At 36.1% G+C, this 25,639-nt stretch overlaps 2 protein-coding genes and 1 pseudogene across 2 annotated transcripts; 2 read left to right on the plus strand and 1 right to left on the minus strand.

Moving 5' to 3' along the window:
• Positions 1-1,060: 1,060 nt before the first annotated feature.
• LOC120133527 (leucine--tRNA ligase, cytoplasmic-like) lies at positions 1,061-4,814 on the plus strand. Its single transcript, XM_039150097.1, is given in 4 exon segments — positions 1,061-1,241; positions 1,317-1,986; positions 1,988-4,596; positions 4,799-4,814. Coding segments are annotated over 3 exon segments (3,264 nt in total). The 5' UTR covers positions 1,061-1,241; positions 1,317-1,335; the 3' UTR covers positions 4,803-4,814.
• Positions 4,815-9,307: 4,493 nt separating this feature from the next.
• On the plus strand, positions 9,308-13,279 carry LOC120133674 (coiled-coil domain-containing protein SCD2-like). The gene is made up of 13 exons (XM_039150213.1): positions 9,308-9,489; positions 9,769-9,810; positions 10,193-10,282; positions 10,607-10,666; positions 10,782-10,892; positions 10,980-11,040; positions 11,287-11,400; positions 11,599-11,720; positions 11,912-11,972; positions 12,150-12,191; positions 12,275-12,315; positions 12,826-12,952; positions 13,161-13,279. The coding sequence occupies exons 1-13, from the start codon at positions 9,433-9,435 to the stop codon at positions 13,277-13,279; spliced, it is 1,047 nt and encodes a 348-aa protein (XP_039006144.1). The 5' UTR covers positions 9,308-9,432.
• Positions 13,280-13,766: 487 nt separating this feature from the next.
• On the minus strand, positions 13,767-13,885 carry LOC120133729 (annotated as a pseudogene).
• Positions 13,886-25,639: the final 11,754 nt, after the last annotated feature.

Below are 25,639 nucleotides of genomic sequence, written 5' to 3' on the forward strand. Positions count from 1 at the left end.
AGTTAACACCTTCCTTCTACTTTAAAAATCATTCTTTAGGTGTATGATGCAGACAAGTCGGATAGCAATGGATATTTAAGCTGTGGGCATTCATCTGGCAACACCAGAGGAGATCTTGACAAAAACATATTGGGAGTTAATTGAAGCTTTTAAAAATGTTGAGACTTAATGAGAATTTCCAAAAAGAAATTAGGGGTCTAATTAAAAGTTTCGAAATTTTTAGATTAAATAAGAATTTTAAAATTTCAGGGGAACCAATTAAAATATTCAAAAACTTTAGGATTTAAAAAAAAAATTGGAGTGTTTAATCAAAAGTTTAAAAAATGTAAAAGGTTCTAAAACAGATTTTCTAAATTATTGGAGGGCCTTGTCGCCGTTATCGTCCGCTTGTGCTACAACTTGGTCAATCTTCTTTGGGAAATTCATCGATTCATATTAGAGCTAGATTATTTGAGTTTAATTTAATTAAAGTTCCACTAATATTTTAAATAAAATTAGATTTTAATTTGATTCGAAGATCTCATGAATAGTTTAAAATTTAATATATTATTTTTAATTTTTAAAATTTAAATTATTAATAATATTAATGTTTATATGTTTTTTAAGAAAAATAGAATATAAGATTTTTATGAATTTAATATTTAAATTTGATTTCGAGTTTAAGTTTGAACTGAGCTCGAGTTTGAACTTCAATTGAGTTAAATCTAAAAATAGTTTAAATTCAATTTTTTTCAAATTCGAATTGAGCTTTAATTTTTAATTTTGAACTCAGTTCGAACTTTAAAATTTTAAAACCATGAACTTTCGAGTGTATTCAAGTTCAAATTTGAATTTTTTTATATTACTTAGAGCGCAACAATATTCGAGTTCGAGTAGATTATTATTCCTTTGAACAACAAAATTGGGATTTGATTTATGAGGCAGAAGAAAAAGATTTTGCAGAGGTTGGGCCAATTCATAATGTAAGTGAACGTCTTTTAGTTTTAAAATGTTGGGTCCGGCCCTCTTTTAGTTTTGAACCCTAAAAACCTGTAAAATACAAACAAATGAGGAACGAGCCACACTGTTCGTATGTAATGTAATGTTAAACTGAAATTGAAATTCAACGCAGTCTACTCCACTTCACTTTATCCTCCCTCTTCTCCATTCATTTCCTCTGTTTTCCGACGCCACTCAGCAAAGATTAATCGATCTAGAGAGCCTGTTCGTAGGCTCAACGCCGTATTCCTCACTAGAATCAGGTACTTCCCTTTTTTCAAAGATTATTGCTTGTTTCTTTTTTAACGAGTTGGAATTTTGTGTTGGTTTTTTGATAGATTCCGTCAGTTTCACGAGATGGCAACAGAGGGAGGCAAGAGCTTTGCAAGGAGAGACAAACTGCTTGAAATCGAGTCGAAGGTTAGAGTTTGGTGGGATGAGAAAGATGTTTTCAGGGCAGAACCCGGCGAGAAACCGCCTCAACCAGATGAAAAATTCTTTGGGAACTTTCCTTTTCCCTACATGAATGGTTTTTTGCATCTGGGTCATGCCTTTTCTCTTTCGAAACTCGAGTTTGCTGCTGCTTACCATAGATTAAGAGGTGCCAATGTTCTGTTGCCGTTTGCTTTTCACTGTACGGGTATGCCGATCAAGGCTTCCGCCGATAAACTTGCTAGAGAAATCCAAAAATACGGCGATCCACCGGTTTTTCCTCACGATTTCGTCGAAGAGGAACCTATTTCGAAAGAAGAATCTGACCCGAATGAAGGTGCCAATGTGGTGCCTGATAAGTTTAAAGGAAAAAAATCTAAAGCAGCCTCTAAGTCCAGTGGACAGATGTTTCAGTGGGAAATTATGAGGAGTTTTGGACTTTCGGATAGTGAGATATCCAAGTTTCAGAACCCACATGAGTGGCTGAAATTCTTTCCGCCGTTGGCTGTTGAAGACCTTAAGGCATTTGGCCTAGGATGTGATTGGAGAAGGTCGTTTGTGACGACGGACATGAATCTGTTTTTTCGATTCATTTGTTAAGTGGCAGATGAGGAAGTTGAAATCCATGGGTAAGATTGTTAAAGATATGAGGTATACTATATATTCTCCCTTGGACGGTCAGCCTTGTGCCGATCATGATAGGGCAACTGGTGAAGGAGTTCAGCCTCAAGAGTATACCATTATTAAAATGGAAGTGGTGCCACCTTTTCCTGCCAAAATGGGTGTTCTTGAAGGGAGAAATGTGTTCTTGGCTGCTGCAACATTGAGGCCTGAGACCATGTATGGGCAAACAAATTGCTGGGTATTGCCGGATGGAAAATATGGAGCCTTTGAAATAAATGACACTGAGGTATTTATTCTGACTGAGAGGGCAGCACTCAACCTTGCTTATCAGAAGCTCTCCCGTGTCCCCGAAAAGCCCACTTGCTTGGTTGAGCTGACTGGATATGATCTGATTGGTCTTGCTGTGAGATCTCCGCTCTCATTTAATGAGATCATATATGCTCTTCCAATGCTGACCATTCTAACAGACAAAGGTACCGGAATTGTCACCAGTGTTCCTAGTGATGCTCCTGATGATTATATGGCCTTGAATGATTTGAAAGCAAAACCTGCTTTTCGGGCAAAGTTTGGGGTGAAAGATGAGTGGGTGTTACCCTTTGAAATTGTTCCCATCATTGACATTCCTGAATTTGGAGACAGAGCTGCTGAGAAAGTTTGTCTGGATCTTAAAATCAAAAGTCAGAATGAGAAAGACAAGCTTGCCGAGGCAAAGAAGTTGGTGTACTTGAGAGGTTTTACTGAGGGAATCATGACTGTTGGAGAGTATGCTGGAAGAAAAGTCCAGGAAGCGAAGCCACTGATAAGGACCAAACTGATTGAGACGGGCCAAGCAATAATTTATAGTGAGCCTGAGAAAAAGGTCATGTCAAGGTCTGGCGATGAATGTGTTGTGGCTTTAACTGATCAGTGGTATATCACATATGGGGAACCAGAATGGAAAAAGTTGTCTGAGGAGTGCTTATCGAACATGAACCTATACTCGGATGAGACAAGGCATGGTTTTGAGCATACTTTAGGATGGCTGAACCAATGGGCTTGCTCGCGATCATTTGGCCTTGGGACTCGCATTCCTTGGGATGAAGAATTCCTTGTTGAGTCATTATCTGACTCCACCATTTACATGGCTTATTACACAGTTGCTCATTTCTTACAAAATGGGGACATGTATGGAAAAAGTGCTGATCTACTTAACCCTGCCCAGATGACTGACGAGGTCTGGGAATTTCTTTTCTGTGGTGGTCCTCATCCCAAATCTTCAGATATCCCATCTTCTGTTCTTTATAAGATGAAACAGGAATTTGAATACTGGTACCCATTTGATCTTAGAGTGTCTGGAAAAGACCTTATCCAGAACCATTTGACATTTTCTATATACAACCACACAGCAATCATGTCGAAGGATCACTGGCCTCGTGGATTCAGGTGCAATGGACACATTATGCTCAATTCGGAAAAGATGTCCAAGTCTACTGGAAATTTTAGGACACTGCGCCAGGCAATCGAAGAATTTTCTGCCGATGCTACAAGGCTCTCTCTGGCTGATGCAGGGGATGGTGTAGATGATGCAAACTTTGTGTTTGAGACAGCCAATACTGCAATCTTACGGCTTACAAAAGAGATTGCATGGATGGAAGAGATTCTTGCTGCAGAATCATCGTTGAGGACAGGTCCCCCATCTACCTATACTGATCGAGTGTTTGAAAATGAGATAAACATTGCTGTCAAAATGACTGAGAAGAATTATCAAGATTACATGTTTCGAGAGGCTCTCAAAACTGGCTTTTATGATCTTCAAACTGCAAGGGATGAGTATAGGTTCTCTTGTGGCAGTGGGGGCATGAACCGTGACCTTGTATGGCGTTTTATGGATGTGCAGACCAGGCTTATCACTCCATTCTGCCCTCACTATGCAGAGTTTGTTTGGAGAGAGCTTCTGAAGAAGGATGGCTTTGTGGTAAAAGCGGGATGGCCCACAGCAGACTCTCCAGATCTAAAACTCAAGAAAGCCAACAAGTATTTGCAAGATTCCATTGTGTTGATGAGAAAGTTGCTCAATAAGCAGATTTTGGGCTCAAAGAAACCTAATAAGAAAGGGGCTCCAGTTACAGCACTACCTGAGGACAAGTTAAAGGGCCTAATCTTTGTGAATGAGCAATTTGATGGATGGCAAGCAGAGTGTTTGCAGATTCTTCAAAGCAAATTTGACAGTAATACCAAGACTTTTGCATCCGATGGGGAGATAATGAAAGCATTACAGAAGAGCACTGTTGGCCAGGCAGCAGACTTTAAAAGAACCCAGAAACTATGTATGCCATTCTTGAGGTTTAAGAAGGATGAGGCAATTAAAATTGGTGCCGAAGCCATGGATCTGAAGCTTCCCTTTGGGGAGATTGAGGTCCTGAACGTGAACTTGGACTTGATCAAAAGACAACTTGGTCTGGAAGAGGTAGAAGTACTGTCGTTCACTGACCCTGATGCTGAAGCTAAAGCTGGTTCTCTTGCATCCTTGCTAAGGCAGAATGCTCCTGCACCTGGAAATCCAACTGCCATCTTCTTGCCAAGGTGAAGGAACTTTGTCATTTTAGTATCCAATGTTTAATCTTGAGGAAATGCTTTCGTATTAGACTATGTGGTAATAGACGGTCCAAATTATGGTTTCTTAACTTACAGTTACAGATGTGTTTCTCGGTGTCTAAGTTGTGTTGTTGGATTCTTAATCATGAATTGTCACTTGAATGAAAATGGAGCTTATTGCTGCATGCAGGTAAACAACTGTGTTCCAAAGATGTTGCATCATAAGGCTCTCAAGTAGCACTTTCCTCATAGAAGTTGAAACGATTCCGTGCTATCGGATCAGATAGGTTGTAGTTCCAGTTTGCAAATCATTTTTACTGAATCATGTTCTTTTGAGTCTGAGACTAAGTTTTGTTCTTTTGAGCTTTTTTATCCAGTTTTGATCTTCCTTTTAAATTCCAACATTATTTACCTTGATGTTACAGTGATGGTGATACACCAAGAACAGGTTTAGATTTCAGTTTATTGAATGATAGTTGCTCTTCCTTTACCCCTATCCTTGGATTTGGATAGTATTTTTTTTTTTGCCCTTTTTCCGGTTTTTGGACTTTTCAGGCCTAACTATTCTTATTATTTTTTTATCAAGCGGGTTAAATTGATTTTCTTAAATTTGAAGGATTTATTTAATTTTTTTAAAAAATAAAAATATTTAAATATATATCAACTAGAGTTTTATTTTATTTAGTCAGGGATGAATTGAATGGTGGATGGCTAGTCGTTTTTCTGATTCATCCCTTTAATTTTAAGTTTGACTCTAACATAAAATTACGTGTTTGTCCGTATATTTAGTATTATAATTATATCGTTATGTTTTTACATGTTAATTCTAATGTGAGTTTTATATCGATTGTATTTTGTGAAGGGGAATTTGATATTCCATAAAAATAAAAGTATTGAGGTGACAAAAAGGACCAATAGAGTCCATAAAGAAATTGATAGGATAGGTCAATTTTTTTTTATATTTTTTATTATTACATTTAGGTGAAGTTTACTCTTTTCTATCATGTTATGTTCATTAAAATGTTCTTCTTAATTGTATAATTATTTTTTATTTACTTTTTAATTAGAGGTAAATATAAAAAATAAGATTTATGTAGGATGAACGAGTTTAAATTTATATAAATAAAGGTTAGGTTAAATTCGAGGTAAAATAATACTAATATATATTTTTAATTATTTAGTAATTTAATTTTTATTTTTGATGTCTTTATATATTTTTTTAAAATATTTTTATATTTTAAATTTAAATTATTTTTTTATTAAAAAATCAAATAGACTCTTGAACTTTAGAAAAAACAATCAATTTGGCCCTTCAATTCAAAAAAAAAAATTAATTTAGCTCATCTGTTACGTCATCAACCATTGTGAACTATCATATCAGTATTATAAAATTCCACGTTAGTAGCGTAACGATCAACTACGGAAACTCTTGGTTAAAAGGTCATATTAAGTTTTTTTTTTTAAAATTTAAAGATCATAGCGAGTGAAAAAATAATTCGAAGCCCACATTAATTTTTTTTTTTTTTGTAAAGCACAAGGTCTCTCATATCCTTTTATGAGTAATATATTAAATATTAAATATTAAATATTTTTAGTTAATTCAATTTATTAACGGTTAGTTGAATATTAAAAAATAATCCTTTTCCGAATTAATTTTTGTGGTTGACAGGGACAAAGCCATATAGCCCCTCAATTTTTTATCATTAAAAATATAAGAATGATTATCTATTTAGGTCTTTAAATTTTGATTTATTTTAATTTTGTCCCCTTATTTTCTATTCAAAATGTAAAAGAGATCAATCGGAATTCGACCGTTAAAAACTCCCCATTTTCTTGCCATGAGCATCGGATCCTTTGTGTTTACCAGTTTTCACTTTGAATGTTTCCCGTAAACTGTTCCATATCAATCACACTTTCTCATTATTTTCCGTTTGGTGTCAAAGAAAATTTACTGGATTCCAGAGTCTGTTTTGATCATCCCGGTAAGATTTATGTTCAATCCTATTTACTCTTTGTTGTTGACGTTGATTGATTTTCTTTTTTTAAATTCTTTTAGTGACCATGGATAAGAGGAGGTTACAAACTGAGAGAAGACACAGCACCTCGGCGGCTCCAGGGATGCCGTCATCATCATTGACATCGGCCTCCCCGCTGCAGAGCCACACACGGTCTGGATCAAGCTATGGAGGCGCTGGGAACCCGAGGAAAGCGCAAACGAAAGCTGCAGCGCAGAGGCTGGCGGCCGTTATGTCAAATAAGCAGGACGATGATGATGGTGATGATGATTATGACCAGCTTGATGTTGGAAGGCCAACACGCCCTCCCTCTCCTATGGTAATGTGTTGTTACATGGATATCCGATTCGAGTTTGTGTGTGAGGTTGACATTTTTTTACACTAATTTTGAAATTAAAGTTCCATATCAGTATGAAGTGTTCAAGAAGTATCAGATAAAATACTATTAGGCTATGCCAGGACTTGACATTTGGAAATAAGTACTTATTTCTTACCAGCGGGGTTTTTAACTTGTAATTTGCAGGCTAAAAGGCGAGTTCCGCAGTCAACACAAGCTGATGACGACAATGATGAGGATGATCCTATAGTGAGTGGCAGGCCAAGTATAGGACTTGCTGGTGGAAGACCAATGCAGGGGTGGTCTCCTATGGTAATCATATTGAAATCTTTTAATTCTAATTTCATTCCTTCGGGTAGACCTATGATATGTTTTTTAAAATGACACTTCCATTACTTTGATGATCACTCTTCGACTTCGAGTATTCTGAAATTCTTTTGTTGCTCACATATGCTAGAGTTGTGACAAGTTATGACATTACTAGTATGTATGTTCTCACCTGGGCATGCTTTCTAAAATCCAGGCCAAAAATATTCCTCAAAGGAGACCATCACCATTAAGGAAACAACCATCTGATGATGACAATGATGAGGATGCCCGAGTCAGTAACACAACAAGCATAGGTCTCACTGCAACAGCAAAGAGGTCACCCTCTCCTGTGGTAATCATCTGATATGAATTTGATTTTAGCTAAGACCGGCTGCTTGTGTTTTTCAAGTGAGATGCACAAACTTTTTGATGTAGTTCAACACATTCCATTTGACAAGTTAAAATAACACCTTTTGTTTTTTTTAAATTACCACCATTAACAGTTTTATCAATTTATAACGCATGGTAATGTTTTTCAAACATGCAACTGGTCTGAAATTTGTTAATGGTAGCATATAGCTGGTTTCATATTGCATATAAGTATGTTATTTCCTCAACTTATCTTGTAATATCCAGAGGAAAAGCTTAGCTCGAACTCGAATACCACCAGCAGCAGCTGATGATGAGAATGACGAAGATGACCTTTTAGTGAGTAGCACAGCAAGAATAGGGCTTGGTGGAAGGGCAGCGCGGCCTTTCTCTCCTATGGTAACTTGTGTTCACCTGATTTACTTAGTAGACATGTGTTTGTCAAATGAGCCTCAGAGAAAGAAAATGAATGCAATTAGAGAAGTAATATTGTTAAGCTTAAGCTAATACCTGTTCATGTGTTCTTGAGCACTAGAAATCAGTAGTTGGTTCTTTAAGACATTGGGGATACTCCCTAATGTTTTGCTACTGAATAAAAAAAGAGTAGTTTATTGACATTGTTTGGTGAACATATTGGTCCTATGAGCAAAATTTAACTTCATTTTAATTTGCTTATCAGTGCAAATTTGGTGATAGTGACATGTTTAGAAAAGATAGTTTAATTAGTGAGTTGCAAAGGAATTTTCTGAATAGGGTAATTCGTAGATTTCTGGTTTCAAGTAACCTTACTGGCTTGCTTATCACACGCAAAAGCCTGATGCTACCAACAAATTTGTTCTCAGTGGACTTACAGTGTATAATTTTACAGGCTAAAAACATATCTCAGAAGCGGATGCCGCAAGCTACTGACAAGGAAAGTGATGAGGAAGACTTTTTGGTTAGTGGCAGAGCAAGCATTGGTCTTGCTCGTGGTAGAGGAATGCAGCCGCGCCCTTCTATGGTAATTATGCATTTTCCTGCTATGAATCTGTTAGCTAATTTCTTGTTTGTCATGCTAATGTGAGAGAAGAACTATCTATGATGCCAGAGTAAGGTATCGATCTTACAATTTTGAATGCTGGAGTTTTATGGTACCGATAAATGAATTTTTACATAGGCTTCCATTTGAAAACTCAGGGCAGACCCATGGTCCAAAGGCCAGTACAACAGGTAGGTCCACAACCAAGTGATGAGGACAATGATGAGGATGACCTTTCTAGCAGTTCAATGAGTGGTAAACCAACCATTGGGCTTGGTGGAAGAGCTAAGTCTTCATCTTCTCCTTTGGTAATTTGTCTAATAACTAAGTTTGCTCAGTTGTCTAAATTGTTTGTTCGTTTAATGCTTATATGTCTGATTAATTTAATTCTTACTTGTAACTTCAAATTTGCTTTTAGTCAGTTTGTGTCAATCAAGACCAACCACGTCCCACACCAGCGCATGCAAATGGTCAAAACTCCATGGAGCAATCCACTTCACCTTCAGCTGGACGATCAACTCTGAAAAGTTCTGTAGCTTTAAGTGTTGGCCGACCATCGGCATTAACCAGTTCATCAGAACAACCTGTATCTCCTCGTTCCACGGGTCCAGGTCGCCAACAGTTAGGAGTCAGGCCTTTTCCTGCAGAGAAGCGGTATTTTTATAGCTCTAAGCTGGACTAGAATGGCTATTGCACTGGTTCAGATTCTTAATTTATTTTATCTCTAGTGTTTTAAACTTTACTGCTTAAGCAGATTGGATTCAAATTTCGGGAGTATGAACAACATGAAAGTTAGTGGAACGCAGCAGTCCGCTTCTGCTCTACAAAATGAGGTAAAATCATCAGTTAAGCTATATGTGTTCCCTTCTAGCATCCATCAAGTGGTTCGTTTAGTTTTTCATTTCTAATAAATCATTTGAAACCTGGTGTATAGCTCACAATATTTTCTTTTTCAAAACTCTGTATGATTTTTTTTTCAATTCTGAACACTTTAAATTTCAGTCTGTGTTCTATCCCCAATATGAAAAAATCAGTCTAAGTGATCAAACAATGAAGACCTTTAGGAAAACTATTACTTTTTTTTTAACAATGTGTTGTGAATATCATGGCAGTTTGATATGCTAATGGTTGCAAATGAAAGTTTACTTCAAAAGGTGATTCCAGTAACTCTTTTTCTTTTTTATCATGCAACTTTTTACGTTGTTGAATGTAATGAGATCTTATGATAAGTTGTATTTAAAAGTTGATACTGTACTCATGCACATCAATTTGGCTCTCCATCATCTTCAAGCACTGAGCCAATATTCTAAAGTTGTTGCAACAGTTGTCTTCAAATAACTGGCATAATCTATCTGAGTACTGCCATTTGGATATTGCTATTGCAGCACCATTCCCCCCCCCCCCCCACCCCCCACCCCAAAAAAAAAAACCTCTGATGTCTTTAGGCTAGCCAATCAAGCACTTTGGCTTATTGAAAATTTAATAATAGTCATGCACTATTTGTGTCGTTCTCCATCATGATATTTGCCTTCCCAGCTTCACCTTGCAGAGGAGAGGTGTGAAGAAGCAGAAGCAAGAGCTCAGCTGCTTGAGAAACAGGTGAAGGAAGCAGCCCAGAAGGAGGAGGTTTGTTCTTCTATTGGGTGTCACTAGGAAGTATAAAGAGGCTTATTAACATATAATATTTGCATGTGCATGAAATCTTTAGTATAAATCTTAAAACGAGAATCTGATATGCAAAAATAAATGCCAAGGAAAGATTTTCTTTATTCATTCTTAAGCATCTTCATAAGTGTCATCGGTTTTGTAAACCTAACTAATCAGGCTTTATTGCTTATAACTGGCCTCTTTTCACCCAAAAAAAAAAACTAATGAGCTGATTTTATTGCGTTACTTTTACATGGTTTATGAACTGCAGCTGAGTAGCATGTGACATGGTCCTTCTTGCAGGCTGCTTCAAAAGGTGGAACACAAACTCAGTTGATTGCTGCTCTTCATACAGAAGCTAAGGTATCTTGAGATCCTATGTTATATGTTCTTGGTTTATCTCTTTCAAATGTTACCATTCTCACAAAGGGAACATATCCGTTCTTAACATAATTCTTTCTCTTAAATTGTGGCCTAGATAGCAAGAGATGAAACAAATTCCGTCTTAGAGAAGCTCAATGCAGCAGACTTTGAAATCAAAGCACTGAAAACAGTATCTCAAAGGATGATGCTGACTGAGGAAGAGATGGTTGGCTTTATTCTTAATCTTTTAGACATCATCCTGTCAATTTACTCCTTTATGCCATTTTTACGTAATCTGCAGTTTTCATCTTAGGAAGAGGTTGTTTTAAAGAGATGCTGGCTTGCTCGTTATTGGAGTTTATGTGTGGAACATGGTAAAGTGATGATCTTTCAATACATGAAGTTCCTAAATGTTTTTGAATTGGTGCTTCTGTATTGGATAAAAAGCTGCTTATAAGTAATCACTATAAAAGTTACAATGCTGCAGTTCATTGTAATGGACGAGTAATCCTTGGAGTAATTCAAGTTGACACAGTTTCTATAATGTGCAAATCTGTTACTGTGTCCTTTACATTTTGCATGGAGCTGCTTAGATTCCTTGAGGACATCACTTTTTGCAGGTATTCAGGCCGATATAGCCGGAGTGAAATATGAATATTGGTCATCATTTGCACCTCTTCCTTTTGAAATAGTATTAGCTGCTGGACAAAGAGCCAGAGAGGAGGATATGTCATGTAAGAGATTTCATTTGATATGCATGCTTGCTTCATCCACTTCCTAACACATTCCGTCTGACTTTTGATAGGATTAGAAAATGAAGCTTTAAATTATATTTTCCTTCTTAGAGCCTCACATTCAGTTTTTACTCTCTCTCAATAGAGAGAAAACTAAATGTCTCCTTTTTTTTCTTTCCTTATCTCTATACTGAACAGCCAGCAACGATTTAGAAGAAAGACAGAAGATCCTGAAATACACTAATGAACTATCCGGGGAGAGAAATGTTGAGAGCATGCTTTTAGTGGAGAAAGGTCTAAGGGAACTGGCTTTATTAAAGGTTTGTTTTCTTCTTTCATTTGCTTGTGTTTGCAGCTGTCATACCATCTTTATTCTCACTTACTATCATAGAATTATGATGCAGAATCTCATATTATCGCCCTTTCCCCTTCTTATAACACATTAAATGGTCCGTTTGTTTGTATATTTAAAGAATATTTTCCCTTCCATTTCTTTTAATCTTTTCTAAAGGTAGAGGATGCGGTTACATTCGCATTGGCTAAACAACGACGCCCAAATATGCTAAAAAATGGTATTTTTTCCCCTTTCCTTTTCGAACATATATAACATCTATTGATAGTGGGAAAATCTTCTGCTGTTCTGTTGGCATTGTCAATGCAAAAGCTTTACATGAATGGCATGGTTTTAAGATCCAGAAGATCTATTGATCTCCTGACATTTTTTTTTCCTTCCATTTACATGATTGTAGAGGAGGTGAAACTGCCTACCGATGGTCAATTCGAGATATTCGGTAAGTTAGTCAACCATTTTGTTCGTTTAAGCTCACTATTGCTGTATTCTGTTTACTCCCATTGATAGTTTTTTTCCCTTCAGAATTGAGCCAAGAGGAGTCTGATGACGTGCATTTTAAGCAGGTACCAAATTTCACTGCTAAGAAAAACATTTGCGTCTTAAGGGTCAAATATAATGTAAGAAAGATGATTATGTCATTATGGCTCCAAGCTAATCTTTGTTTTCTCCTGTATCTTATGTTCATCGTGTGTAATTTGAAAGTGATTAGTTGCAGAAATCTTCAGCTAATCATCTCCTTAGTAGTATGGTTATGGTCTAGGCTAAAGGCAGGTTTTCTTTTGTATTTTAAAAATGTAAAATAACTTTGATGTTGATGAAACTTATACATATAGCATAAGGAAACAGTACCAAGGCCTCAAAATTCTGCCATTCGTCCTGCTTGATCGAGTTATTTGTTCTGCAACTTGTTGCTGCCTTACTTTTTGACTTGTGGGAAATGCATTAAGACTTCACAACTTTTACGAAATGATTGGCAATGTTAAGCATAATTGAATGTGTATATTTCCCTAGAAAGCATCATTTCAAGAATCTTCATTTAGCTGTTTCTTATTCCTTACACATTTTTCATGCAGGCTTGGCTAACATATTTCTGGAGGAGGGCAATGACCCATGGTGTGGAACCTGATATTGCAGAAGAACGTTTGCAGTCGTTGATCACCTGCAGTTCAGAACCGTGCACTTCGCAGGATGCAGTCGATGGTACTTGCCCTCTGTTCCTCTCCCTTTCTTAACCTGGAGACTTTACTAACCATAACCGTTTCACTTTACTACCGTGGGTATACATCTCCTAGATCAGGGTAACAAAGACCAGTTAAGCAGTGAAGCTACATATAAACATATGACATGCTAAATTATGAAGTAATGTTATGTCTGGTTAAAGTATGTTGATTGTTTTTACTGGATGCAGTTGAGCGTGGGCTTATTGAGATTAGGAGGTTAGGGCTGGAGTCCCAGTTATGGAAGACGTCTCGGCGAGGGCTCGAGCTAGGCGCCACTGCCCGGTTGCATACTGAGACAGATTTCTAATACAAAGTGTACTCAAGAATATTATCCATTTTTCTTATTTATTTATTTGTTAGGCTACATGTTTTTGTTTAGGATCTTACATTATTTTGATTTTATAGTTTTTCTTGAAAATATAAGTTTAATTAAAAAAAATAAGGGTATAAATTATATTCTTTTTATTTTTTGTCTAATTTTTTTATTAACATGGCTAACATTATGTTTTATTATAATTTTAAGATCAAGTTAATATCCATCATAAAAAATTATCATTAACATGTGATCTTCTTTTAAATTTCTTTTAATTAAAAAAATTCCATAATTCTTTTTTTAAAATATTAAAATCTTTAATCCTCTTAAATCTCATATCTTGTCGTCAAATCAACCACCATTATCTATCCTTTTTGTCACCGGACTCTATTATTTCTTTCTTTTTTTCCAAATTAAAATTAATCGAGTAATCATCAATCCGAAGAATAAAAAAGTTTAAACTGAAATTTCAAAATAATGAGGGATGCAACACAAGGACTTCCCAGGAGGTCACTCATCCTAGTACTACTTTCGCCCAAACACGTTTAATTGTGGAGTTCTAATAGGATCCGATGCATTAATGCTAGTACAATCGCCTAGGAGGTCTCCTATCCTAGTACTACTCTCGTCCAAGAATAACATATGTTCAGATTGAGTGAGTGTAATTAAAATTGAGTTTTATGTATATATTTATGTTATGTGGAGATAATATTCTGCACGGCAATAAATTATGTGTTTCGGCTTAATTTTAGCATTTGGTTAGCAATCAAGTTATTAAGGTATATTTTTTGTATGTTTTTTCAGTGTATAATATATGATCATCTTAGTGATTGATACGAGAACATGATAAATTTTCATATTTGAATACGAAATTTTCATGTGTTATGGTTTTTTTTTAATTAAACTGAGATGATTATAAGGTAGTATATTTTCTGAAGATTATAAATCATTTAACAATAAAATCTCAAACACATCTGTAGAGGCAAGTGCTCGAACCCGGAATCTGTAGGGGCAATAGTAATCTTTTTAGCCGTTAAGATAATTTGGTTCGTGTTGTATTATGTTTTTCTAACTTAATAGTTATGATGAAACAAATATTGTAAAGTATGGTAGCATGTATATTCCAATGTTGTATTTAGTATTTGGTATTTTGTGATCATGTTAGTATTGTTAATACGTCTTTAAGTTACGTTGTAAATGTCAATGTTAATGTTATCCTGAGTTTGGAATAGGTAAGTTGTATTGATTTGATTATTAGGTTTGTATGTATATATGACTATGTTGTGTAGGCGAAGTACTCTTAGTTGATAAGCTATGTATGCTATAGTTAATTGTGGTAATCATGTATGACAACGACTATGCACTTACTGAAATTAAGGGAAAAAAAGTGAAGGCTTAGATGTTTTTGTTGCATGTTAAAATGGTAATATGTACTTACATAAAGGACACTAAAATATAGAATTGTAACTGAATTTGATTGAAATTTGATTTTTTTTATATTTTTATAAAGGTTGTACAAGATTTTTAGATGAATTGAGGAAGATTCAAGTTATATTAGTGGAAATGAATTGTTGATGTTACTTGAGGTCTCGGGTTCGAGTATCATAAATGACAGGAGTCTGAATGTTCAATGTCAGAGGTCTGAATATTCAATTTCAAATGGTTAAGAGTTATCTTTGAACAAATATTACCTTATACTTACCTAGATTAATAAAAAAAAATGAATTAGTTCATAATTTTGAAAGATATAGGTTTAATAATATGTGTAATCAATCAAAAGGAATGTTTTAAGTGGTCCTTGAAATTTCTAACGAGTACAATTTAATCCTTAAAATGTATGAAATTGTAATTTAGACTCCTTTGATATTTTGTATATGCAATTTCTTTCTCCATCGCAATGACTCATTCATGTCATGGATTACTTTTAACATTTATCAAACATATCATTCTAATATTATGATATTTATATGCAGTTCTTTTCCCTAACCCTGAACACTAATCAGATGGTAACGAGTAATGAGATAATCAATGCATCATGCCATGTTTGTTGGTTAACATTTGTAATTAACTTTCTAAGTTAATATTCCACCATAATTTTCAAAAGACAAAGTTCTTGTCATCGAATCTCTAGCAAAAAACGATCACGCACGCTTTTGCCAAGAAAAATAATCTGTAATAGGCTTTTGCTTTGTAGATTTCTTACGAGGATGACTGGCGTTTGCTTTTGAATTCAGACCACAATTTTCCCGACCAACGGCATCTGCGGTTTCGGTCTCACGACTTTCATCGGATACCTCTACTGTCTTCCTCCCCCTCTTCTTGTCATTTCCCGAAGTTCCCGACTCTTTCGGCTCCGATGCCTTAGGCATAGGCATGTCACCACCTTTCTTTTCGTCTCTCGTGTTTGGAAAACCATCTACGTTCTGTTTTGCTGTAAAATCCTCGTAATCCTTCGGTGCAACTCCACGCCGAAACTGGACACCACTGTTACATGGTCCTTGAGGACCTAAGTCAAAGGCAATGAATTGAAACCCACAAGTCGGACAAAGTAACAATTTGTTGATAAAATCTTTATAGTACTGGTACTTGATGCCACAAGCACTGCAGAGTGTCCAAAATGTTTGATGTTGTGCCTGCTGATAGGCATGCGAAGCAGTGAACTTTGAAGAACCATTTTGATCACTATTTGTGAACTCATGCTGACCATTGACAGAGGCCTTCTTCGATGGGCGAGAAGATGCCTTCTTCGATGCACAAGAAGCCGGCTTTCGTGTAGTTTTGACCAAGATTCTACACTTCAAATCATATTGAGAACGTTTCGTTTGGTCTGAGAGAATCGTGTTTGCCTCCCCGATCAGCTTGAATGCAGCCTCGGCACCGGAAAACTTATTCTTGTCTGGATGAAGCAGTAGCGCAAGCCTTCTGTACTGCTTCTTGATTGAAGCCTCATCGGCCGATTGTTCAATCTGAAGAACCCCGTACCAGTCCATTTCCGACCCGGAGAGCTTGTTTTTTGCAGAATAGTGAACATTACAGACCATCAACAACTGTAAGATGTTCTCGAGCTCAGGGAACAATTTCTGAGCCTTTAATGCAAACTTCTTAGCGCCCTCAAGATCACCATCCTGCATCTTTTGTTCAGCAATTCCCCTTGCTTTGACAGCCTCTTCTCTGTTACACTCCATTGTCGATAGCACCCGAAGATTAAACGCTCAAATTTTCCAACACTATCATCAAAAACCTTCCTGCAACAGTGCAACCAAACCATTGTAGTCCAATATATCCACCAAATCCACCTAATACCTAAAACAGTAATTCGAAAAACACACAAAACACCTACCATTATAGCAATAACCACCATATATTTGCAAGACTGGATAAAATAGAAACACAAGGACCAGCCTATTGGTACCAAACAATTCCTAGTAAGTAAAATCCGAATGCTACTTGAAGCGAGGAATCCAAATTTCAAAGCCTGAAACATGATAAAAAGATGACATAGGCCATAAATAAATAAAATTACCCAGACCGCAACCATGTCAACCAAAAAAATGGATCAAGTATTGAAAAATACAATCTTTAAAATAACAAGGAATCAAATATTTTTTTTAAAACGACTCATAACCATTAGAATCAACAAGTCAACTTAATAGTTTTAAGGATCAGAGAAAAGAGAACCTAAGTATTAGTATTATTATTATTATCCGTGCCTATTTCTCAGGACCCAATAGCAACCGTAACTCCATTAACCAATTAAGCACACACAAAGAGAAAAAACATGTAACCCTCGAATTAACAAACAAAATAACGAAAGATAACCCAGAAAATTTCTTAAAATTTAATCGATAAAAAAAACCAAACCCGTATTGAAAGATGGAAGCTTTTACCAAGGACAAGAACATACCCACAAAAACAAAAATGCAGGAAACATTGAAAATCACTAAAAAAAACAAAGGTCGGAATCAGATGTTACAAAAAAGAAACGAAAATAAATCTGACCTTTTAATTAGTACCACTAACTAAGAAGCCAACAAGATGTGAGTGATAGAAGGAACCAAAATAAAACGGGAAAGAGAGGGAAATATTTTGGGTTAGGAGGGAAGATTGAGCGAAAGGAGCCCTTGCCGCTCTTTTCTCTCTCTCTAGAGAATGAGTTTAAGTTAGAGATGGTAACGACCCGGGTTCGATCGAATTTTGATTAATCTGATTCGACTTAAAAATATATACTTTTCATTCTATTTGATTTAAAGAGTATATTTTCTCTATTCAAACTTGATTTAATTTGAATTATTAGAGTATAAACTCGATTAAAATAAAATAAAGGTCTAACTAAAAAAAAGACAGGTTATTATAATAATCATCTATAAATTTATATATGAAAATTACACTAATATCCTCGAGTTGTATTAAGTTGGATTTCGAAAGTTTCTCACCCTCCATTTGAACTCAGTTCAGTCTAACCTCATTTTATATAAAACCTAACCTAAATCTAAAATTTAAAAGAAAATTTGATTTTATCAGATTGGATTGGATTGAAATTTATCGATTTTAGGTAAATTGTCACCCTAATAACAGTTTCTATGCAAAACATCTTTTAATAAAAAAAAGTTAATCCTTTTGTTTTAAAATTTTGTATGTATTTTTAATTATTTAAGGATTCAATTGATTAAAATTATAAATATGTGTGGCAAAATATTTTTTTATCTTTTTAAATAATTATCACATCAACGGTCAATGGAAACATAGATGGACGAATTTGTTCTGTTTGAAATATATAGGGAGTAGTCTGCCTATTTTTTTCAATAAAGTAAATAAAATGAAATTAGTATATCGTAGAAGGACTATTATGATACTTTTACCGAAGAAATTCCTAGGATATTTTTCATTTTACCTGTGGATAAATTACTTACTTAATCAAAAACCTTTTAGTGTGTTTCTATTTTTATCACTGCTTATTCATAAAAAATTAATTTGATTACTATGCTAATTCTTTTTGGCTCCCGATTGATAATCACTGTAGAGGTCAAGTTTTTTTTTTTTTTTTTTATGAATGGAGTGGTCGTCAATTAATATCAACGATAGAAAGATTTCATTTGACCAGAAAATTAACATAATTTAGTTTTAAGTTGGCATAATAGATAAAAAAAAATTAAGTTTTAGTTTCGACTAAGATGTGAGGATATTGGAATTTTTCCAAGGAGTTTGAATTAAAGGAAAGAAAGACAAAAACAAGAATAGTCCATTGAAAGAAACCATCAAACAATGACAGAAACAACGACAAAGGAGTAGCGGAGTGACTAACATGTTTTCTAGGGTTTCTTAACATGCCACATTATCTATTGTTAATGGTTTAACGGCTCGGTGATGGAAATAAAAGTTTCTCTTAACAACAGTGACTCCATTAAAAGTTTTTTGACTTTGGTGACTAAAGTGATAGAAACAAAAAATTCAGTGACTGTGTAGTATACCCTTTATTCTTCTCTTTTTTACCTAAGTAGTAAATTTCTTTTCCAAATGAATTTCTTTTGCACCCCAGTTTTACCGCTAACCATGCATGAAAATCCATGGCTTTGTTTTCCTTATAAATGGAAATATAGGTCAGCCAAACTTGTAGCCGCAACAAAGAAATGGAGAAACCTTCATAGCTCTGCTCATTACTGCTTTTGGTATAAAATCTCTTCCTCGGTTTTTGTTTTTCATTTTGTTTAGAGATTATTGGTGTGTATACGTTATAAGGGATGGTTTTGCTAGTTGCAGCCATGACCATGACAGAAGCCGAAGCTCCCAAGGGACAGCCATGCATTATTCATAAGGACTGCCTAAATGCCTGTAGCTATCGAGGCTGATGTCTAGTCCTCTGTGTTTCCGGCTCCTGCGTATGCGACTGCCCTCCACCGTAGCAGTCAGTGGACGGCCTTCTCATAGCATTGTGTTTTCTTTACTTTAAGTCACATTTTAGTGATATAGTTTTTTTTTTTTACTTTGTCGGCTTACTTAATTAGTGAAAAATAAGATTTTATTTAGCTGCTGGATTGTGCTAATTAAAGCTTTTTTCGTGTGTACTCGGTAGTAAAATTTTGTTAGCTTCTTTAATTTCATACTTACATATTATATAGTTATATATTTCATTACATTACATTATATATTATATTAATATTATTTTTATTTATTATTATTTATTTATTTTTTCAAGTCTAATGAAGTGTCTGTTCGGGTCCAATGAAGCCCAACCGAACCATGCTAGCCTGACTCAGCAAAGTAAACCCGGTTTGGAGGAAAATGGGCCTGAACCAACCCAATATATTAGGGTTTAGAGAATCCTAGCATTAGCACCGCATAGTGGCTAACAACCGAAGGGTCACCAACGACTTGAATCGCACCGGTCGAGATTCTCGACATTCGAATTGGGACAACCCGAGATTGCACCATCCCGGGTTTTCAACAACAACATCGACCATCACGATTAAATCGGGAAACAGGGGTAAACGACCCGTGAAGCAAATGGAGAACAACCCCTACTGGGGTTATAAATTCTTTACCGGGGAGGCCGAAAAACAACAACAACGATCGGAAAGCAACCAAACAACAATAGCCACAAAAGAACCCAACACACAACACGAATAACAACACAAAAACGGAGGACTCGTAGCAACCGAAGAGAGCACCCAACACAAAAAATGAGGCAACAATCAAAGGTTACCACGAAATAAAGCAACATTCAAAGAAATATAGCACAAATCAAGCCAAAGGAAAAAGAAAAGCATCTTCCAAAGCCACGCGGAGGAGAAAACGACCATTCAAAAGACCGAGAGGTCGACCGGAGATAAAAGGTAAAAAAACGAGACCTTTTAGTTTAGATCTACGTTGAGGGGGTTTGATTTTGTTGCTTTGGGGTTTAAATTTGGGGTCTCAAGGGTGAGACGAGCGTTTCGAGTTCTCCCGACCACCGGCGGTGGTGGTTGGAGCGGCGCTCAATACCACCGAGCGGTGGCCGGACATCGGTGCCGATTGAACAGGAAGGGAGAGCATTTTAAGGAGAGAAAGTTTTTTTGGGTTATAGGTTAGAAATGAGGGTTTTTTTGTTATTTTGGCGGTATTTATAGAGGGGGCTTGGGTGTAAATAATGAATAGTTTAATTATTTTCGCAGTCCCTCAAACTTTGAAGTGTAATTCGTTTTGGTCACTCATTATGAATTTACTCTGCAATTTCGAAATCAATTCAATTTAGTCTCATCTATGTTTGGTACTTTTGTGATTTAAACCCCGAACATTTGTTTTTCTCCTTACAACTTTCAATTAATTCAATTTGGTCCTCAGTTTTTTCATCATTTTTAAGATTAAGTTATTTAATTTAAATTTTCTTTTATTTACCTTATTTATTTTTATTTTAATTACTTTATTTTAACCCTAATACAAACTTTTTTATGTTATTACTCAATATCTTTATTCTTTTAGGAATAACTGTAATCGGTCAAAGGTAAATATTCAAATTGAATCTTTAAATTTCAATTTAGCTTTTAATTTTCGCAATTAAGACAACCGAAAAATTAAATTAGTACTGAAAGGGCAATGCAAGGGTGTTAATCCTTCTTTGACTGTAACCGACTCCCGAACCCGACATATTTCTGATAAAATGCAGAGCAGGTAAGATGATAAATTGAGGTTTCCGGTCAATCTAATTTTTTTAAAAAAATAATAAATTATAGGTGGCGGCTCTTGCATATTTTATTTAAGTCGAAGCCCGATCCCGGACCCATCTGAAGGATGATTACGACAGCTTGATGACTTCGCTAGGGATAGGTAAGTGAGTCAGGCTAAAATTAATTTTTGGTTGTCTTCCTAAGCGAAAATTATAAGTTTAAATTTTAATTTATTTATTCAATCCTTATTATTTATCTTTGATTATTTTTCAAATAACTAGTTGTATTGACTTTTTTTCAATGATTTCAACTTTTTTTAAAAAAAATTCATCTCTGGCTCTATACCTGAGCTCCAAACCCTTTTATAAGTGGATGTGAAAACGACACATTTGTGGGAATTTATTCTCCGTATATGCCTAACAAGTAACCTTCGGGATTCATATACCTTATGTCTTTGTGTGAATTTATTCTCCGTATAGACATAAGGGAATGTGTCCTATCGAGTTTAACTCGATCCATATAAGCTTTTAATGGGCTTAGGACTGAGGGTATGGCAAGCCCAATGGGGCACCAGTAAGGAGAACTCGGGTACTTTTTTTAGAACCTAAACCGGGAGACTGCAAGGAATTAGAGCCCACCCCAAAACTTCATTTCAAAACCTAGGATGCTTGTGTTATTTCCTGTTTTAGTTTTTGTTCAAAGCATGTGAAATAGAAAATATGCGGTTAGGACTGGCTAAAAAATTAACATGCGGGATAGAAATCATGTCCGGGTAAGAATAAAAGCATGTGGGGTAGATATCATATGGGGTAGGAACTTTTACTTCCATTTTTATTTTGATTATTATTTTTTATCTTACTAACTTGTTTCCCTTTCTTTTTTTTTTGCTTTATTTTATTTTATCATTCGCATCATTTTAAAAAGGTGATTGATCCATAAAAAGTGTTCGTTAAACACAAATAACTTGCATTAATGGATAAATGGGCTGTAATGTAAGAGGTGAAAATCACAGAGGTTCGACTATGGTCAGAGAAGACTCAGAATGATCGAGCAAACAAGTTAGAAAAAGAACAGAAGAAAATCTGTTTTGAGCTGGAAGATTTGAGAAAGGGATATCAGGAGCAAGTCCAGAATAATTCTAGTCTAAAAAGATCTTCCGAATACTGGGAAGGTGAATCCAGTAGCCTAAAAAGAAAGTTCAAAGGACAAGATGAAAGAAAGACACTGAAAGAACAATTAAAGACTTCCCAAAGACGTTTGCTAGAAAGCCAACACCAGAACAAACGTTTGAAGACCAAGGTAACTGGTCTACAAAAGTCTCTTCAGAAACAACAAGAACATGATGGCAAAACCATAGCTGAGTTAGAGGCCATTGTGGATGCATTTAAAAAACAAGAAAGTGAGCTTCAGATAGTTCCCTTCGATGGAGGATTTCAATGGTGTTTTCGCCGGGAGCAAGCTTAACAAAGGTTGAAATCCAAAAATATGGTCATTCGAGACTTCTTAGAGCAAGTACAGAAAGCGACACATCACTTGCACGGTTTGGCGAGAGAAGCTGGAGTTATCTGACAAGGTGTTTAATCGGTGACAGATGAATGAAGAAGACTTGTCAATCTGTTAGAAGTTGTTCGGGGTCTAGAGAACTTAATCAGAATATACCTTTAAGATGTTTTTATCTCTTAAGAAATAACATTTTTTCCTAATAAATATTATTTATAATAACATAAGCATTTTTGGATCAATGCCTAAAATATTTCATGCATTATGCATTTTTACATACTTTGCATTTGTTATTTTTTTTCTTCATTTCTTTACATTCACATTAACTAACAGAAAATGTCTCATGAAAAACAAACAAACACTGGACATACCACCCCAAGCATTGGACACACCCTATCCTCATAATATCCGTTCAAAGAAGAAGAAAATGGAAGCAAAGATTGCTCAACTCGATGAGAACATGTTGAGGTTACAAAGGGAGCTAGAAGAGAAAATAAGTCAGAATAATCAAAGCACCCTGGAATCGATCACTAAAAGCACCCTGGAATCGATCACTAAAAGAACCCTGGAATCGATCACTAAAAGTCAAGAGTCTTTGGTTGATCAAATCGTCGTAAAATTATCTAGCTTGAATCAAGAAAGTACTCCTGGGACAGGGACATCTGAAGGAGTAAATGTGCCACCTACCCCGCAGGTGGTTATCTCACCAGGAATCCTACCAGGACTTCAAGGGGACTCATCCGCTGCGAAAGCACAAGCCTCGTCTGCTGTAAAAGTACAGGCTGCTGTATCCAATCCTTAGAATAATCCGGATGACTACCATATACCAGATTTTGACGAATATGAAAAAGCAAAGAAAATGGAAGAAAAAATCAAGCAGTTAGAATATTAGATGAAAACAGTTAAGGGGGACATCGAATTTTATGGAGTTAATGCCTTGGAGTTGATCCTAGTCCCAGATTTGATTCTTCCCCCAAAATTTAAAGTCCCAGACTTCGAGAAGTTCGATAGGAACACCTTCCCGTCAGCTCACATTACCATGTTCTGTCGAAAGATGGCAAGATACGTAGGAAATGACCAACTCCTGATTCACTGATTCCAGGAGAGTCTGTCTGGTTCATCCATCCGATGGTATAACCAGCTGAACCGGTCTCATATCAAGACTTGGAATAATATGGCTAAGTAATTCATGGAACAATACAAACATGTAAATGATATAAGACCAGATCGAGTTATTCTGCAAAGTATGAAGAAGAAGCATAACGAAAGATTCAGACAATATACACATCGATGGAGGGATTTAGCTGTGCAAGTACATCCACTTTTGGATGTGAAGGAAACCAGGAAGCTCTTTATGCAAACAACGAAGGCTCCTTACTTCGGGCACCTGGTTACAATCACATTTGGAAATTTTTCTGACTTGATTATAGACGGGGAGATGATAGAAATGGCCAAAAAATAATGTAAGATTGAAGGAGGGAGGCCAACAAGAAACCTCTTATAAAGAAGAGGGATAGAGAGATCAACACCTATAACGCCAACAAATATGTTACAATCTCTAACCCAAAATCAACTGTAATTGTACCGTCAGGTACTTCTAGACAAGATACAAGGAAACCCAGGAAAGAAAGAGAAAATGAACATTCGATCATATTCCCATGACTTACAAAGAACTTTATCAGCAACCCTATGAAACTCATATAGTGTCACCATATCCGGTTAAACCTATGAAGCGCCCACACCGCATGTGGTATAGTGAGAATGCTCATTGCGAATATCATGGCGATGTTCCAGGGCATACTATTGAGAACTATCTCGCATTCAAAAGGATCGTGCAGAGAATGCGCAACAAGAATTGGATCCACTTCAACAACTCAGAAGCACCAAATGTTGCACATAAACCTCTACCTAACCATCAAGAAAGTGGAGTTAATGCAAATATTGAGGAGAGGAACAAGAGGGTCAAAACAAGTGTTTCTGAAATAACGTCTCCCTTAGCCTATATATGGAGACAGATGGTGAAAGTAGGATTTCTTGCACCACATTCTGACACACTAAAATGTAAAGATTGTAACAACTGTTGTTACCACAATGAAGAATGACATGATGTGTAAGATTGCTCAGAGTTTAAAGCTTTGATCCAGCTAATGATGGATAGGAATAAGCTGGAATTCTACGAGGAAGTCCAAGACACTTCGGAAGCTGATATTTGTACGACTAGAGATTTATCTCAAAGAGGATACATCATGGGTCATCCTTTGGTAATCACCCCTAAAGTAAAGGTAACAGATAAAACGCAAGCAAAGGTGATGATAGTGGCACCGAGACCTTTTCCCTATAAGGACAACAAGCAAGTGTCTTGGAAGTATGAATGTTAAGTAAGCACTTTGAATAAAGATTTCAATGAATTGGGGCATACTATGGGGAAATACTACTCCCAAGAGGCTAAATCACCCCAGAGACCACTTGAACCATTCATAGGGGACGTGCTGGCAATAAATGAGCCAATAAAGGAAGAAAAAGCTATAGGGTTTATGAAATTTATAAAACACAGTGAATACAATATCGTGGAACAATTACATAGCATGCCAACACGTATTTCAATATTGACATTGCTGCTGAATTCGGAAGCACATATAGATGCACTTTTGAAGGTCTTGAATCAGACCTTTGTACCACAAGATATACCAGTCATCAAGCTAGATAGACTGGTCAACAACATTCAAAATGACAATCTTAACTCATTTTCTGATGATAAGATCTCATCCGGAGAAAGGGGCCGGGCTAAAGCATTGTAAATTACAATACATTACAAGGGACATGCCTTGACAACTGTGTTAATTGACAACGGGTCTGCTCTGAATGTGATGCCTCTAGTCACTCTAAAAAGACTACCAATGGATACCTCCCACATATGAACATGCCAGAGTGTGGTATGAGCATTTGACGGGACAAAGAGGGAGGTAATCAGTAAGATTGAGGTACCCCTAACCATTAGACCCATAATTTATAACATAGAGGTCTTGGTGATGGACATTATGCCTTCGTAACTCTACTTTTTAGGAAGGCCTTGGATTCATCAGGCTGGGGCAATACCATCAACACTGCACCAGAAAGTCAAGTTTGTCATCGACTGGGCTATTGTAATCATTAATGTCGAGGAAGATATAGTGGCAAGTATGACCACTGATGCCCCTTACAAAGAGGTGAGTGA

Source organism: Hibiscus syriacus, unplaced genomic scaffold (genome assembly GCF_006381635.1).
Source record: "Hibiscus syriacus cultivar Baekdansim isolate YM2019G1 unplaced genomic scaffold, ASM638163v2 tig00110584_pilon, whole genome shotgun sequence".
Classification (NCBI taxonomy): domain Eukaryota; kingdom Viridiplantae; phylum Streptophyta; class Magnoliopsida; order Malvales; family Malvaceae; genus Hibiscus; species Hibiscus syriacus.